This window comes from Aegilops tauschii, chromosome 2 (assembly GCF_002575655.3).
Source record: "Aegilops tauschii subsp. strangulata cultivar AL8/78 chromosome 2, Aet v6.0, whole genome shotgun sequence".
In the NCBI taxonomy this organism is placed as follows: Eukaryota; Viridiplantae; Streptophyta; class Magnoliopsida; order Poales; family Poaceae; genus Aegilops; species Aegilops tauschii.
Window position 1 is genome coordinate 2,025,612 of NC_053036.3, and position 15,000 is coordinate 2,040,611.

At 45.7% G+C, this 15,000-nt stretch overlaps 2 protein-coding genes across 2 annotated transcripts; both read right to left on the minus strand.

Moving 5' to 3' along the window:
• Positions 1-785: 785 nt before the first annotated feature.
• Positions 786-1,743, minus strand: LOC120974658 (60 kDa jasmonate-induced protein-like). Its single transcript, XM_073507628.1, has 2 exons — positions 1,482-1,743; positions 786-1,378 (listed from the first exon to the last, which is right to left on the minus strand). The coding sequence occupies exons 1-2, from the start codon at positions 1,741-1,743 to the stop codon at positions 786-788; spliced, it is 855 nt and encodes a 284-aa protein (XP_073363729.1).
• Positions 1,744-10,069: 8,326 nt separating this feature from the next.
• On the minus strand, positions 10,070-10,804 carry LOC109736042 (uncharacterized). The gene has a single exon (XM_020295257.1). It carries the CDS (start codon positions 10,802-10,804, stop codon positions 10,070-10,072), a length of 735 nt encoding a protein of 244 aa, XP_020150846.1.
• Positions 10,805-15,000: the final 4,196 nt, after the last annotated feature.

Below are 15,000 nucleotides of genomic sequence, written 5' to 3' on the forward strand. Positions count from 1 at the left end.
TTTCTTTAGCCACGCGCTACTAGTAAGTAGCAGTAGCGCGGGGCAATATAGCGCGCTACTAGTAAGCGTCTGTCTATAAGCTTTTCTCTAGTAGTGGTAGCACGAATTCAGATATGAAACAGGCTAGGGGACGGAGGCCGCGAGGCGAGGGGACGGAGGAGGAGGAGAAGGGGAGCAGCGACCGAGGTTTTGGTTACCAAATGAGGCAATTTTACCGAGGGGGACTGATAAACGTGGTTACCACGGTTACCGAGAATATTTCAAACAAATTTTATAGTTGAATTTTGAATTCAAATAAATGAATGAATGAACATTCGAACTAGAGACCTGTTAAAACAGGAACTAGGTTGCTACGAACACGTCATAATCAACTCTCATGGCATTAATTAGATCCTACGCACTTTACTACAAATCGAGCGTTTAAATTCAAAAATTTCAAAAAATGATATTTTTTGCTCGGTACGAGGATTTACCGAGGGGCACGGAAATACGCGGTAATCATGGAAAATCTTGAAATTTCGACCGGTAACCAAAACCTTGGCGGCGACTAACAGATGCCTAACACTATAATGCATGCTCAGAAGAAACAACACAAACACACATTATTGTACTAGCTAGTAGTCTTTGATTCTTCATTACAGCTAGCATCACAGACCTTGAACATTATATATATTGTACTAGTCCTTCATTGCAGCCTCACACGTACATTACTACTACTGCATGCATATATATATATATATATATATATATATATATTGTACTTTCTTTGTCTTGGAATCTTATAGTTAGTTGGGGACAGTGTAGCCTGATCTTGGCCTCACCAGCAGGTCTAGGACGCGTAAAACATCTCCTTGGCTCTTAATTCCTGTTTCCCGCTCCAACTCCTGAGCCGCTGTGTAATGGCCCCTTCCCCAGCTTGTACGCCCGGTTGTTTTATCCCAGTCAATAAGTAAAAACGACATTTTCCCCCAGTTTATACAGAAATTTGCCTCAACCTCGAGCATGTAAGTCTCTTCCTCCCAGTGATCCGCCAACCTGTTGCTGATGGGCCGGAAACGGGCTGCTTCGGCTATCATGACGATGAACCTGGCCATGCCTCGCTTAGCCGGTCCAAGGTCCCCGCCGGGGGAGTATGAGTAGCTTGCCAGAAGGCGCACTCCCTCTTTCGCCGCCTCCCTCCCGAGCGGTACCAACGGGAGGTTTACGTGGCCACCCTCTCCTAGAAGCTCGCCGTAATTCTCCCCGAAGGGGAGAACTGTACAGCCCGCGAACCGGAAGCCTCCTATGCAGTGCCAGTGCCCGGTGGAGTTCCTGAAGCCCATGGCGGAGATATCGTCGTCGGCGAAGGCGACGACGCACTTGTCCTGGGGAAGATCCCCTTCCGTAAATAAAAAAAAGCAAGTCAGAGAGGATGATCGAATTACAACCAACTGAAAATAAGCCGAAAAGCAGCGAATCTGAAATTAGCTGGATTATTTTACCGTTGAGGTGGCATAAAATCACTCGAGCCGGCAGGTCATAGAAGTTGGGGCGTCGAACCGCCAACGCCCTGCTCGTCAGCACTCGCAGCTCGGGCTGGTTCCTCACCAGTATTCTCTTCAAGTCTGCGTAGTTCTTGGTGTAGGGGTCGATGGTGTAATTGAAGTACAGGTGGACGAACTCCGTGGAACAGACCAGGGGTAGGAAGAAAGCTACTACAAGTAGTAGAAGAAGAAGAGTCGAATGACGGATTTTCGCTGCCATTATATATGGTCTTAGATGGATCGCTGGAAGCTGGTTCCTACCTACTCTCCAGGGGGAGAGCCGCGTTGGCGTTGCTATATATATATATATATATATATATATATATATATATATATATATATATATATATATATATATATATATATATATATATTAATCGCCTGTCGTGGATTACAAGGCAGCAGGACGATCGATCGCTAGGATTCATGCATCACGTTACGTCCATCTGTCGTGGAGAACAATTAAGAGAAAGAGATAGAAAAGGTACGGGATAGGTAGTTGAGAGAGATTACATGCATGGCGTATAGCTTCCAAACTTCTGGAGTTTTATATATATGCCATGGAGTTTTATATATAGCGCCGCGCTGTCGACTGTTGACAGATTTTGGTGAGCAGAAAAATAATAGAGTTCTTGGCATGATCAACAAGTAGTACCAACTAGTGAATTTGCTGGAGATCGAGACTCTTTCCACGATCAAGAATATAAGTAGTGATCACCTCGTTTACTCTTGAGTTCTGTTTGTACTCAACATAACACAGCACACTCATATGTCAAGGCGGCGGCGGCTCCGTCTCGTGAAACGCGATAGTTCTTCCTCCTTGATTTTTTTCCTCCATGGGTGGGAGGGGGGGGGGGGGGGGGGGCTGGTGGGTTGTGCTCAATCAGGCCCCTCCCTCTAGTGGTTCTTGGCTCTAGTAATTTCCTTTTATTGTAAAATAATTCTTCAAAAAGTTTCATTTCATTCTGAGAACTTTTATTTCTGCACAAAAATAGCGTCAGTCCGGATTAGTTTCATTCAAATCATGCAAATTAGAGTCCAAAATAAGAAAAAAAAACATTAGGAAAGTAGATGTGACGGAGACGTATCAATGGTGTACCTAACGAAGCATTCTCCAGGATTTTTATGCTAATTGTACTGTCAACTGTAATTGCCCCAAATTCTCAAGGATTGGCCAGTCAAGAATACTACAGTGGCATTGTTGACACAAAGTTCGTGCACAAGCATGACTGGTGTTTGTTCGCCCTAAGTTACCTACTAGCTTCCATCCAAAAATTAAAAGTGAATCTTTCGAAAGGAATCGACAGTTAGCCTGAAGGGTGCAGACTGCTTTTGGTGGTAAGTCTTTTTTCCAAACAACAAGTGGAAATTGCCACTTTATAAAAGTTTAAACATGCATTTTCTCAATATACTTTTCAACTGCCAACCTAATGTTTTTTTCCTTACTACAGGTTCCATATTTTTGAGTTCCTTACAGCGTCTGATTTCAAGATACCAAATAGTCTACCAAGACTTCATTTATGGCCAGCGAACTTATTGAAAACATTCATTGCTCTTGACACTAATTTCGAAAGAAGTACTGAATTTGGCAGACTACCGGCCGGTAATGCCTTCACACTTGGGCTTTGTTTCTTTTTTATGTGTAATCCCAATTTTCCCCTATGTGTTCTAAGCTAATTAGTTTTAACACAAAAACAATTGAAGCACATATCATGCACTCCATTCAATGATACAGAAAGCTTCTACTCTTACAAGCTTCTACATGACATTCCCACACATTACTAAAACACATGTCAGTATTTTCAGATTTATTTTTTAAAAACATTTTTGTCCTTTCACAATTATTTACTGAATTAATCTATTAAATCCTTCAACTAACAACCAAACAGGACAAGTTGATCCTTCAAATTAACACGCAGAAGTTCTTCCAAGGCCTAGTTCGCAACCACACCCCTACCTTGATGAGTTATATCGACAACATTGTTTCAGTTTCGTCATCTACAAGCACAACTACACCAACCTACTGCGAAAGAATTGCTTTGTACTAGCAGTTCCAGAGTCAGGCAAGGCCCCTCCCCCGCGCCGCCCCTAGTGGGTGTCTCGGGGGCAACTCCTCCCTCGCCGGAGTAGCCCCTCTCCCTCCCCTCTCCCCCTCGCCGCCGCACGAGGCTGCCGCCAGGCAAGGCCCATGGCGCAGCCGGGGACTGCGGCGGCGGGGCATGCGCTGCTCTGGTTCACATCGGAGGGTCTTGGATCTGGGCGGCGGCCCCCGGCGAGGCCCCTTGTCACCTGCGGTGAGCAGTGGGGTGGGCGTGGTGCCGGCGATCTGGTCAGGTGGCCGGCGGATCTCCGGTGGGCTGGGACCTCGCGTGGCTGCCCTGGTGGCTGGCGGCGTCAGATCTGGCTGCTGGCCATCTTCCCCTGCTCGGTGTGCTTCACCCTCGATGGTCCCTGGCTGTGCCGGCGTGGCTAGCCTGCCTCTGGGTTGCGGGTGATTCTGGTGGTCGGGATCCAGATTGGGGGAAACCCCTGGTCGGCTCCAGCCGGCCGCGACGACGACGACGTCCGCGGGCGCCGATTTCTTCATGGAGACGTCGGTCAAGGTCTGCCCTTCCACCCCCCACCACCTTGCTTCTCGGGTGAAAACCTAACTCCGGTGGGCGGCGGCGGCGTCCTTGGCGCCGTGACCTTCTTGAAGGCGTCGCCTTGAGGGCAGTGTGGTGGCGGGCTCAGTATGGGGTCGGTGACAGCAGCCGACAGGATCGAGGGACCAGTGGGCGCCCTTTTTGGTGGAGCGGTGCTTCATCCTACACATTGATGACGGCAGATCTCGGCGGCGTGGTGCAGTGGAGACTCGGCGCCCGATGCGCGGTGATGGACTCGCGCAGGTGGAGGCAGTTGTCTGGCGTCATGGTGGCGTCGATGGCAGGGTGGCCTGACAAGGTAGAAGCCTCAATATCTGCTCTGAAGACGGACCTGTGGAAGATGGCGGCGACGACACATGTGAGTGCGTCAGACCAGTTTATGCCCCAGACCTGGTATGTGGCTCGGCTGGGGCTTCTGGCTTTTGATGATAGGCTTAGGTGAGTGGTCCGGATATTTGGCCCAGGTAGCACCCCTTCATCATATGGATAGGAGTAGTGGCATATGTTGCCAAGATGACGGATTCAGGCATATTGTTGTAATACTTTGTAAGGTCCTCGAGAATAATCAATAAAGTGGCCGTATGCATCTCCCAGATGCAGAGGCCGGGGGTCATCCTCCTTTTTAAAAAAAAAGTTCCAGAGTTACCTAGCTCCCCGAAGGATGACACCTTTGCTAAGAACAGCTACACCCACCAAGTTTCCGAAGATATCATCAAAAATTTCTTGACAATAACTAACTTCCCTCAATCAGAAATGGAATTTGAGTTCCCAGCGACAAATTGCCCATCTTACGAGGAATTAGCTTTGGCTGATTTACGTCAACAACAAAGTCTCCTAGAACAACAACCAACGAACTTTCTGATGGATTTCATTCAAGGTAATTACAAGTTTGATAGTTTTCATTTCTTCTTACTAATTATTCAAGATTAGTTTGAATTTTTCTTACATTATCTTTTCTGCTGCAACTTTACTGAATTTCCTTTGTGCAGGCTTATTATGAGAGATACAAACAGTTAAGATAAAAAGGACATCACCTGAAACAAAATTCAGTCTACCACTTTTCAGATTCCTTAAACCAGGAGAAAAATTACAAGGTTTTCTTTTCTAACTCTCCCTTTGTTAACCCACAAATAATTTCAAATCACTTATCCCATAATTTTTGTACTTGCATGGTCACTTCTTTTCTGCATGTCAAACAGATTGTGTCAACCATCCTCTTAGTGAGCAATATAAAGTGTTCCTAGATGATTTCAATTCTGATCCCCAAGCCATGCGGAACAATGTTGTGCAAGCACCAGGAAAACAAATGCCATCTTGGGGTCTATCCCTCAATGAACGGGCGCAAGAAAAAGAACCACACTCTATTCTTCTAATGAACATTTGTTATCAGAATATCCAAGCTTCAATGATATAACAGATTGTTTGCAAGATGTGATTACAACTCCAGTTGCTCAACAACCAAATTCTAGTTACCTTTTTCCACTAATAGTAGGTCGACCAACAAGGTTCATTATGAGCAAAAACTCTTCTCTAGCCACACATGTTTCCACATCAACACATTCTTTTGGAGGCAAAAGTGCCGTGAGTTTATTGCAGTTTGAACCTCCCAGAGCTCCATCACAAACATTCGGTACACCAGTGGTAGATCTACTTCTAGTTCAAGCGCTAGACCAACATGAAGCAGAAGCAGCCAAGAGGAATAAATCTAGAAATGTGAAAACATCATTTTAAGTACACAAAAACATTTCTCCAGTCCAAAGTGCCCACCATCTGGAGCCTATTATTGCTACCCGGCAATTACTTTTTTCAAATGCAATAGAGAATGATTTCTACACAACAATGACTTCTCCCATCTCATCATTGGAGCCAAGGTTAAGATTGTTTTCGGCAAGTTCATAAATGATTTTGGCTGTTCTTCATGGTATTTTTGACATTAGCATTCAGTTCATTGATCTTTCTGTTTTTAATCTTTTTTTGTCGCCCAAGGATATTTGAATGTGAAAGCATTTGTGTCGAGCAAAGAACTCTAACCCTATCATTGATGCCAGGAGGTTGGATAAGCCCACACATTGTGGAATGTTTCTCAAAATAAATGAATAAAGAAGAAATGTTCAAAGGAAGATAGGGACTACTAAAAAAGCACGATATTATAACACATGTTTTCAGTAGAGAAGATATAGTGAGAAATAGTACTCCCAAAATCGTAAATTATTTCCATATTTTTTTATCTTTCTTCGTCCCTAATCGTGTACAACTCAACTTGCACAGAAAAAGCTAATGGACCCCATGCTCGACCATTCCAAGTGCATTAAGATGTTTGATGAGGAATCAATTGGTCACTACTTGCAGAGTGCTTCCGTGGTAATTACTTTTGCAGAAATACATTTTTCATAAGCTCAATCTGTATCTTCAGACCGCTTTTTTTGCATTCTTACAACTTTGTTCATTCCTATGCATGACTGTTTTTTCAGGTTCACTTGCCATGCATAAATGACAAGTAGTGGCTACTAATTTGAAACAACTTTTTGTAAAGGTTGCACTTCATTTGTTTTTACTTGTTTTTATATCAAAATAGGTGCGACTCTGGGATCTTCATATTGAAATATATCAAGTGGTACAAAAGAATAGGTTTGCAAGGATTCTCAAGAATACTTTTTTGATTTGTACAGGCTGACATACAAGCACTACGAGAGAAATTCTTCTATGAACTTGTTACTTGCAGTCACAATGAAATTCAACTCGACGTGGTGAAAACATTCCTACAGAAACATGTAATACACCACATTTTGTTTTAAATGTTCTTCAGTACTCGTTTGTTAGTTTGTTTCAACTTAAGGAAACATGACATACAAGAGCAACATTTTCAGCTCCAAAACTTTTTTTTTCAAATTTCCTGACACATATTTTCTGAACAGGGCTTCCGACTATCGAAATGAGCAACTTAAGGAAACAGTTTGACAACTACTATCAGGTAGTGATCTATAATGCAGGTATACTACTCATAGAATCTTTTTCTCCTGCTTACCATTAATTTACAAATTAGGCAGTTTTTGTGCTCTCTACCTCTCTGTTAAACATCTGTCGTACTTTGTGCTTTATTTTCATCAAAACATCTGACTACCTTCTATATTCATTTCCCTTCAATAACTCTTTTGGAATGCTTCTATATAATAAACTTCTTTTAAAATGGATGAAATTTAATTTTTCAATTACGATCAACACGGAATGTTCACTTTAAATAAAAATATAAATGTTCAATTCTATAGGGAGTAGCACTTTATGGTCAAGGAAAAATGTTAGCACATTCAGATCATTTTTTTCATTCTTTGCAATTTAAAAGTGTTTTTTTTTCATTATGTGTTTTGTGGATGCTTCAATATACTGACAAACAGTTTTGTTTTCCTCTGTTTAATAACAAGGTACAACAACTACTTGAAGACATTTTCAACAAAAAACTACGTTAGTCCAGGAAAATGGATAAAGACGTTATTTGATCCCTTGTATGACTTTTTTCCTGGGCAATTTCCTTGTATGACATTTTTAGAATATTCAGTAATAAAAAGAGTCCCTGACATCAAAGTCACTGCATTTTTTTCGGATTTTATTTTTCTACATTTTTTGAAAAACATATCCTAAATTCGAAAACTTACTGCATGTGGAAAGGTAACCTCAGATGGTGCGTGAAAACTTACTGCATGTGGCAGTAGTCACGCATGATCTCCAGGGATGGTGTAAGCGAACCGTGTTGAATGAACACTAGTTGTGTTCAGACATCATGGTTCACGAACCCCACCTTTGAAATACAACACGATACTGATACATCATCGGCCTCCTACAAACAGTTCTGCTACTAAATCCCTAGTGTGAATCGGCCCTAAACAGTACTAAAATCGGAAAATCTTGCAAATCTGGCTAATCGGTATAATATAAATAGAGATGTGAGGAATATAGTGCCAGATCTACTATCTATGAACCCCATATGAGAACGACCAACAAGCAGAACAAAAATCCTAGCCGTACGAACAAGAACCCTAGCGCTTAAAATCCGCCCTAGCACTAACAAAGTACCGTGCATGTAAGAAATTAGACACAAAATGTGCCGATTCAAACAGATCTACCATAACAGCAAAGATTGTGGGATGATCGAGCACTTACCGCCATTGATGCCATTGAGGGAGCCTGGCAGAATGCGATGGCGGCGTAGAAGATCACGGCCAATCTCCTGATGTACGTTGTTGAGAGGAGAGAGTCAACGGAGTACGAGATGGTGTAATCCGATCTACCACCGGCGGAGGAACCGTCGTCGGTGAGAGGAGAGAGGGAATAGCATCTCTGGATGGGGTATGTGAGCGGTGGGAGAGGAGCGGTGAGGGGATTTATGGTGCGCAGACTCGATGCGTCTCGGCGTCTCCCACCCTTCCGCGCGCGTGCGGCGCGAACCAACTTTTGGCTCGCCAGGGCCTGGCCTGCAAGAACGCAGGGATCGAGCGTTCCCAGCAGGCCAACTTTTGGCCTGCTTTAAAACTCGTGCGATGCAAATATTCCATGCATGACACCAAACCAAACGGCCCAAATCCGTGCCACTGGGGTGTGAGAAACGACCATGCGAGCAACCAAACACGCCCCTAGTGTAGGATGAGCCACTGATTAAACTACGGTGCACACAAAGATGATTCATAACTCGTTCGTCCAAGCCACAACAAAGCCTAGACTAACACCAGCAGCACCAACGAGGTGGTGCATGGCGCCGATAGTATGGTTTCCTCATTGCTTGGCAAGCTCAACATTCGGTCCCAACTTCGATCGACATCGTGGGAACACATAAATAAATTAAAATACAAAAAGAAGGTAAGATACTAAAAAATGAAGCGCTATCCAGTCGGATCAATATGAAATTTCACATCTCGCACTTGATACCTCATACCACTAGTAGTGGGAAATCGAAGTGTCAATGCTGAGTACCATGTACGTACACTGTTTTCTTATTATTCCCTCATCCAACAATGGCATGGTGTCCTCGTTGCACAAACTCAGCATTCGGTTGCAGAACATCGTGGAAACACACATACTAAATTAAGATAAAATACAAGAAAAGGTAGGGGACAAAATTTTATCAACGCCGATACTCCAGTATACATATGTTACGGATCATCTTACATTTGACTGATATACCACTTTGATGGTAACAGCTATGTTAACTATTTTCCTAATATTTCCCCATCCAACAAGGGTGTGTATGCAAAAGACGTTTCTACCGATGGTACGAGTAACTTTCCCACGTCTTGAGCCTTGGAACTGTTCAAATGGTAAGCTACTACTCTTTTGGAATTTGTCCATAAGAAGAGAATCTCCTTGTAAGGGTGAAATCCTAGGGTACGAATATGATCATGAGAGTGATCTATTGGAGCCTTAATTAGCGTCAGCTTCAAGGGTAATGCCGCCGTCAGGATCCCATTCAAATTTCTGCTCCGCCATCGGTTCAGTGTTTTGCAAAGTCCAAAGTCCATAGTTTTGAAGGCCAAAGTCTTGATGTGTTATTCCCACGAGTGGTTGAATGCTCACGTCATTCTTGAGCACCCACTTTGTTTGACCGCATACCTCATCATCATTAAGTAGCCAAAAAATCCGTAGCAGTTAAAGATTAGTGCACAGTAGACGCCGTTGATGGATTTCCCCAAGTAAAGAGATTCTAGATATGTCACTTGACGTCCTATTGGAGATGGAATCACTTGGTACTTATGGGTGGACAAGGTTATGCTGCATGCAGAGATGATATGGATCGGAGGAGACCCATGCATGTCGTGTTAATTAATACTTAGATCTTACTATAAGCAGACGTATGTTTTTGGTACTAGTAGCTAGAGAAAAATGTCCTAGTAGTAGTAAAAAGGAGGGTTGAGGTCATATATACCGTATAATGGAATCGTCTTCGGAATGCACATAAAGCGCATCCCGCCGGTAGACGGCGTAGCGGTGCTTCCGAGGAGAGAAGTTGATGTCGGCTATGGTAGTCCGTGTGGCCGCTTCTCCTTCTTCTCGAACAAAAGACCTCACCTCCCACCTCCGTGTTGTCGAGGAGAACACGGTCAGCGTGTACGGTGATGGCGGCCATTCCGTCTCGTCGGTGAATTTGGTCAGCTCACCAGTTCTGAGAGAGACTTCAGGGATCGAAAACACATGGTAGTGCGGCGATACAGCGGGATCAAACACAAGGTATCTGGTGTCAAAGAAAGCTTCCATCCCCGCGCGTAGAGGCGGGGGCGGGGGCAAGGGCGTGCACTGCCGGGTCGCCGGGTTAACCACCCAGTCCCTGAGCAAGAGCAGGCCGTTGCGGTGATCCAGCACTTCCAGATGGTGGTAGGCTGGGCGGGGGACGTCCTCGTCCAGGTAGTCGAATCTGACGGCGATTTTGTGCTCCATCAGGGGGCGGGCGAAGAATCGCATGCTGCTCAGGATCACCTCCTCCACGAAGAAGATCCCATAGACCGAGAGCGGGAGGAGGTCCGCGCGCAGCAGGCTCCGGGCGTCCACGACATCATGCCACGCCTTGCAGACGCAGCGGGACGCCGCGAGGCTGCGCGGGTTGAGGCGGCGGAGGATGCAAGCGAGCACGTCGTCGGAGAGCAGCAGCTCCATGGTTGCCAGTTTCCTTGCCAAATTGCTGCCTAGTGCCCTAGGATTTCTTGTTAGCCGATCGAATCTGGCCTAATGCGTCGGAAGCTGGGAATCGATCGAGACAAAAGGCTCGTCTGGTCATTTGTTGTTTATTTCACGGTGTAGTAGTTACACAAGGTACGCACATGTCTACTTAAACCCGGCTGCGGAACCCACCCGGCGTCGAACACGGCCGGTGTAGGACACCGCACCCAACACGGACACTACTCGACACACGCGAAGGAACGCGTACCATAGGATACGATTACTGTTTCATACATCGTTTAGGTGATTGTATTGAAAACATAGGATAGAGTAGAAAGTATTCTGCCTTGTCTTGTATTTCAAGTAGTTCATGTACTTATATATATGTTCATGAGGCTCAAACAATACATCATCAACGATTCCACGAATCCCTCTCTATCCTTTCTAACATGTTCGGGTTTTCTCTGTCACTTTGATCGGCATTTTCTTTTTAGTTTTCCGATTTAAAATCGGGTTGTGTCACCTGCCGCCGCCGTCGGCCCCCGCGCGCCTCTACTTTGACCCTGGCGCGACAAGCCGGCCTCTTCTCTGACCCGGCGGCCACGCACGCCGAGGCCACCCATTAGGGCCAGCCGCCGTCCATGCAGCGGCCCGCCAATCGCCTTGCGACAGCCGTCACCGCCCTGCTCCCACCTGGACTCTTGCATCGCCCCGACCCGGCGACCTCGCGCCAGCAGCGGCCAACAACAGCCGCCCCGCGCGCGCCGGCCCACCCGTCGATCTACGCCGCGCCGGTACGGCCGCCCTGTCGACCGTCATCGCCGGCTTCATCTCGGACTCCGCCGCCACCACGCCTCCACCGAGCGGCGTCCGCGACCTCCCACACGATCGGCTTGATCACCCGCTAGCCACCGCGATCCGCCTCATCTACGCCGCCCGGCCGACCTGGCCGTCGGTTGCATGCGTCTCCGCAAGTCCCGTGAAGATTGTCCCCGAGTTCAGCGTGCCCCTCCACCAATCGAGCAACGGGCTGCCGCTGCGTCGCCCCATTGGACCGCAGCGCTGCCGCCCCGTGGTTCTTCTCCCGGCTGCACCGACCCGTGTCACTACTTCGTCGCCCCTTTGGTTCGTAGTGTCGCAGCCCGTGGTCCACCACCGCCTCGAGTCCGTCCGCTCCAGGCCGTCCATTGGCTGCAACGACCCTCGCACCGCCGCTGCGTCGCCCCGTCGGGCCGTAGCGAGCGTGGCACGCGGTCAACGCCGCCGTCCTGAGCCGTTAATGCGGTTGCACCGACCCGGGTTCCGTTGCTGCGCCGCCCCTTCGGGCCATCGCGCCGCGGCCCGCGGCAACCGCCATCGCTCCGACCCACCTGCCGCAGCTGCATCGCCCCTTCGGGCAGTAGCACGTGACCCGCGATCCAACGTGTCTCCCATCGTCAAGTTGAATGGGGTTTTCTCAGGATTATCAAAGTAGTTTTTAATATTTTTCACATAACGAGCATCGATGGTTTTAGGAGGTTCCCCAACTCCATGAGTAGCAAGTACACCTATTTTTTTGGTATTTTGTGCTCCATATCCATAACTACAGATAGAGAACAACTAAGAACAACAAATAAAATCTACTTAGGGATAAAGCAAACAAGCACACATGAGAATATTCACCCCATGCTATTGCTCCCTGTCAACAGCGCCAGAAAAAGGTCTTGATAACCCACAAGTATAGGGGATCAGTTGTAGCCTTTCCCAATAAATAAGAGTGTCGAACCCAACGAGGATCTAAAGGTAGAATTTATATTCCCTTCAAGTTCTATCGACCACCGATACAACTCTACACACGCTTAACGTTCGCTTTACCTAGAATAAGTATGAAAATAAAAGTACTTTGTAGGTGTAAAGGGATAGGTTTGCAAGATAATAAAGAACGTGAAAATAAAAGTTAGGTGCTATTTAGATAAAAAACAATTAAGTTAGTTTAACGAGTGTGGAAAAGTGGTGGAAGGATTTGCGAAATTGTCCCTAAGCAATTGACTACGTTACTAGACCGATAGCAAGTTTTTATGTGGGAGAGACCACTGCTAGCATGTCATCCCTTACTTGGATTTATATGCACTTATGATTGGAACTATTAGCAAGCATCCGCAACTACTAATGTTCATTAAGGTAAAACCCAACCATAGCATTAAAATATATATTGGTCCCCCTTCAATCTCGTATGAATCAATTTTTATGGTAGGCGGAAGCTGCTGTCACCCTTGCCCTCCAATGCATAGCCCTATCAACATATTACTAACCCTATGGTGTGATCCACATGTACGCTCATATGATGGGCACCAAAGGACAGCAACTTAACCACAAGAAAACTAAACCAATCATAACAATTCACCAATTACCCGATAGGACAACCAAAATCTACTCAGACATCATAGGATGGCAACACATCATTGGATAATAATATGAAGCATAAAGCACAATGTTCAAGTAGAGGGTACATCGGGTTGTGGGAGAGTGGACCATTGTAGATAGATGGGGGAAGGTGATGGAGGTGTTGATGAAGATGACGGAGTTGTTGGAGTAGATCGCTGATACGTCTCCAATGTATCTATAATTTGTGAAGCATTCATGATATTTTATTATCTGTTTTGAATGATTACGGGCTTTATTATACACTTTTATATTACTTTCGGGACTAACCTATTAACCGGAGGCCCATCCCATATTGCTGTTTTATTGCCTGTTTCAGTATTTCGAAGAAAAGGAATATCAAACGGAGTCCAAACAGAATGAAACCTTCGGGAGCGTGATTTTTGGAAAGGATATGATCCGGGAGACTTGGAGTTCAAGCAAGGGAAGGCTCGAGGAAGCCAGGAGATAGGAGGGTGCGCCCACCCCCTCTGGGCGCGCCCCCTGTCTCCTGGGCCCCTCAAGGCTCCCCTGACCGACTTCTTTCGCCTATATAAGTCCACGTACCCTAAAAACATCGACACAAAAGATAGATCGGGAGTTCCACCGCCGCAAGCCTCTGTAGCCACCAAAAACCTCTAGGGAGCCTGTTCCGGCACCCTGCCGGAGGGGGGATCCCTCACCGGTGGCCATCTTCATCATCCCGATGCTCTCCATGACGAGGAGGGAGTAGTTCACCCTCGGGGCTGAGGGTATGTACAAGTAGCTATGTGTTTGATCTCTCTCTCTCTCTCGTGTTCTCTCTATGGCACGATCTTGATGTATCGCGAGCTTTGCTATTATAGTTGGATCTTATGATGTTTCTCCCCCTCTACTCTCTTGTGATGAATTGAGTTTTCCCTTTGAAGTTATCTTGCCGGATTGAGTCTTTAAGGATTTGAGAACACTTGATGTATGTCTTGCCTTGCTTATCTGTGGTGACAATGGGATATCACGTGCTCCACTTGATGTATGTTTTGGTGATCAACTTGCGGGTTCCGCCCATGAACATATGCATAGGGGTTAGCACACGTTTTCGTCTTGACTCTCCGGTAGAAACTTTGGGGCACTCTTTGAAGTACTTTGTGTTGGTTGGATAGATGAATCTGAGATTGTGTGACGCATATCGTATAATCATGCCCACGGATACTTGAGGTGACAATGGAGTATCTAGGTGACATTAGGGTTTTGGTTGATTTGTGTCTTAAGGTGTTATTCTAGTACGAACTCATGAATAGATCGATCCGAAAGAATAACTTTGAGGTGGTTTCGTACCCTACCATAATCTCTTTGATTGTTCTCCGCTATTAGTGGCTTTGGAGTGACTCTTTGTTGCATGTTGAGGGATTGTTGTATGATCTATCTATGTTACTATTGTTGAGAAAACTTGCACTAGTGAAAGTATGAACCCTATGCCTTGTTTCCTAGCATTGCAATACTGTTTACGCTCACTTTTATTATTAGTTACCTTGCTGTTTTTATATTTCAGATTACAAAAACCTTTATCTACCATCCATATTGCACTTTTATCACCATCTCTTCGCCGAACTAGTGCACCTATACAATTTACCATTGTATTGGGTGTGTTGGGGACACAAGAGACTTTTTGTTATTGGTTGCAGGGTTGTTTGAGAGAGACCATCTTCATCCTACGCCTCCCACGGATTGATAAACCTTAGGTCATCCACTTGAGGGAAATTTGCTACTGTCCTACAAACCTGTGCACTTGCAGGCCCAACAACGTCTACAAGAAG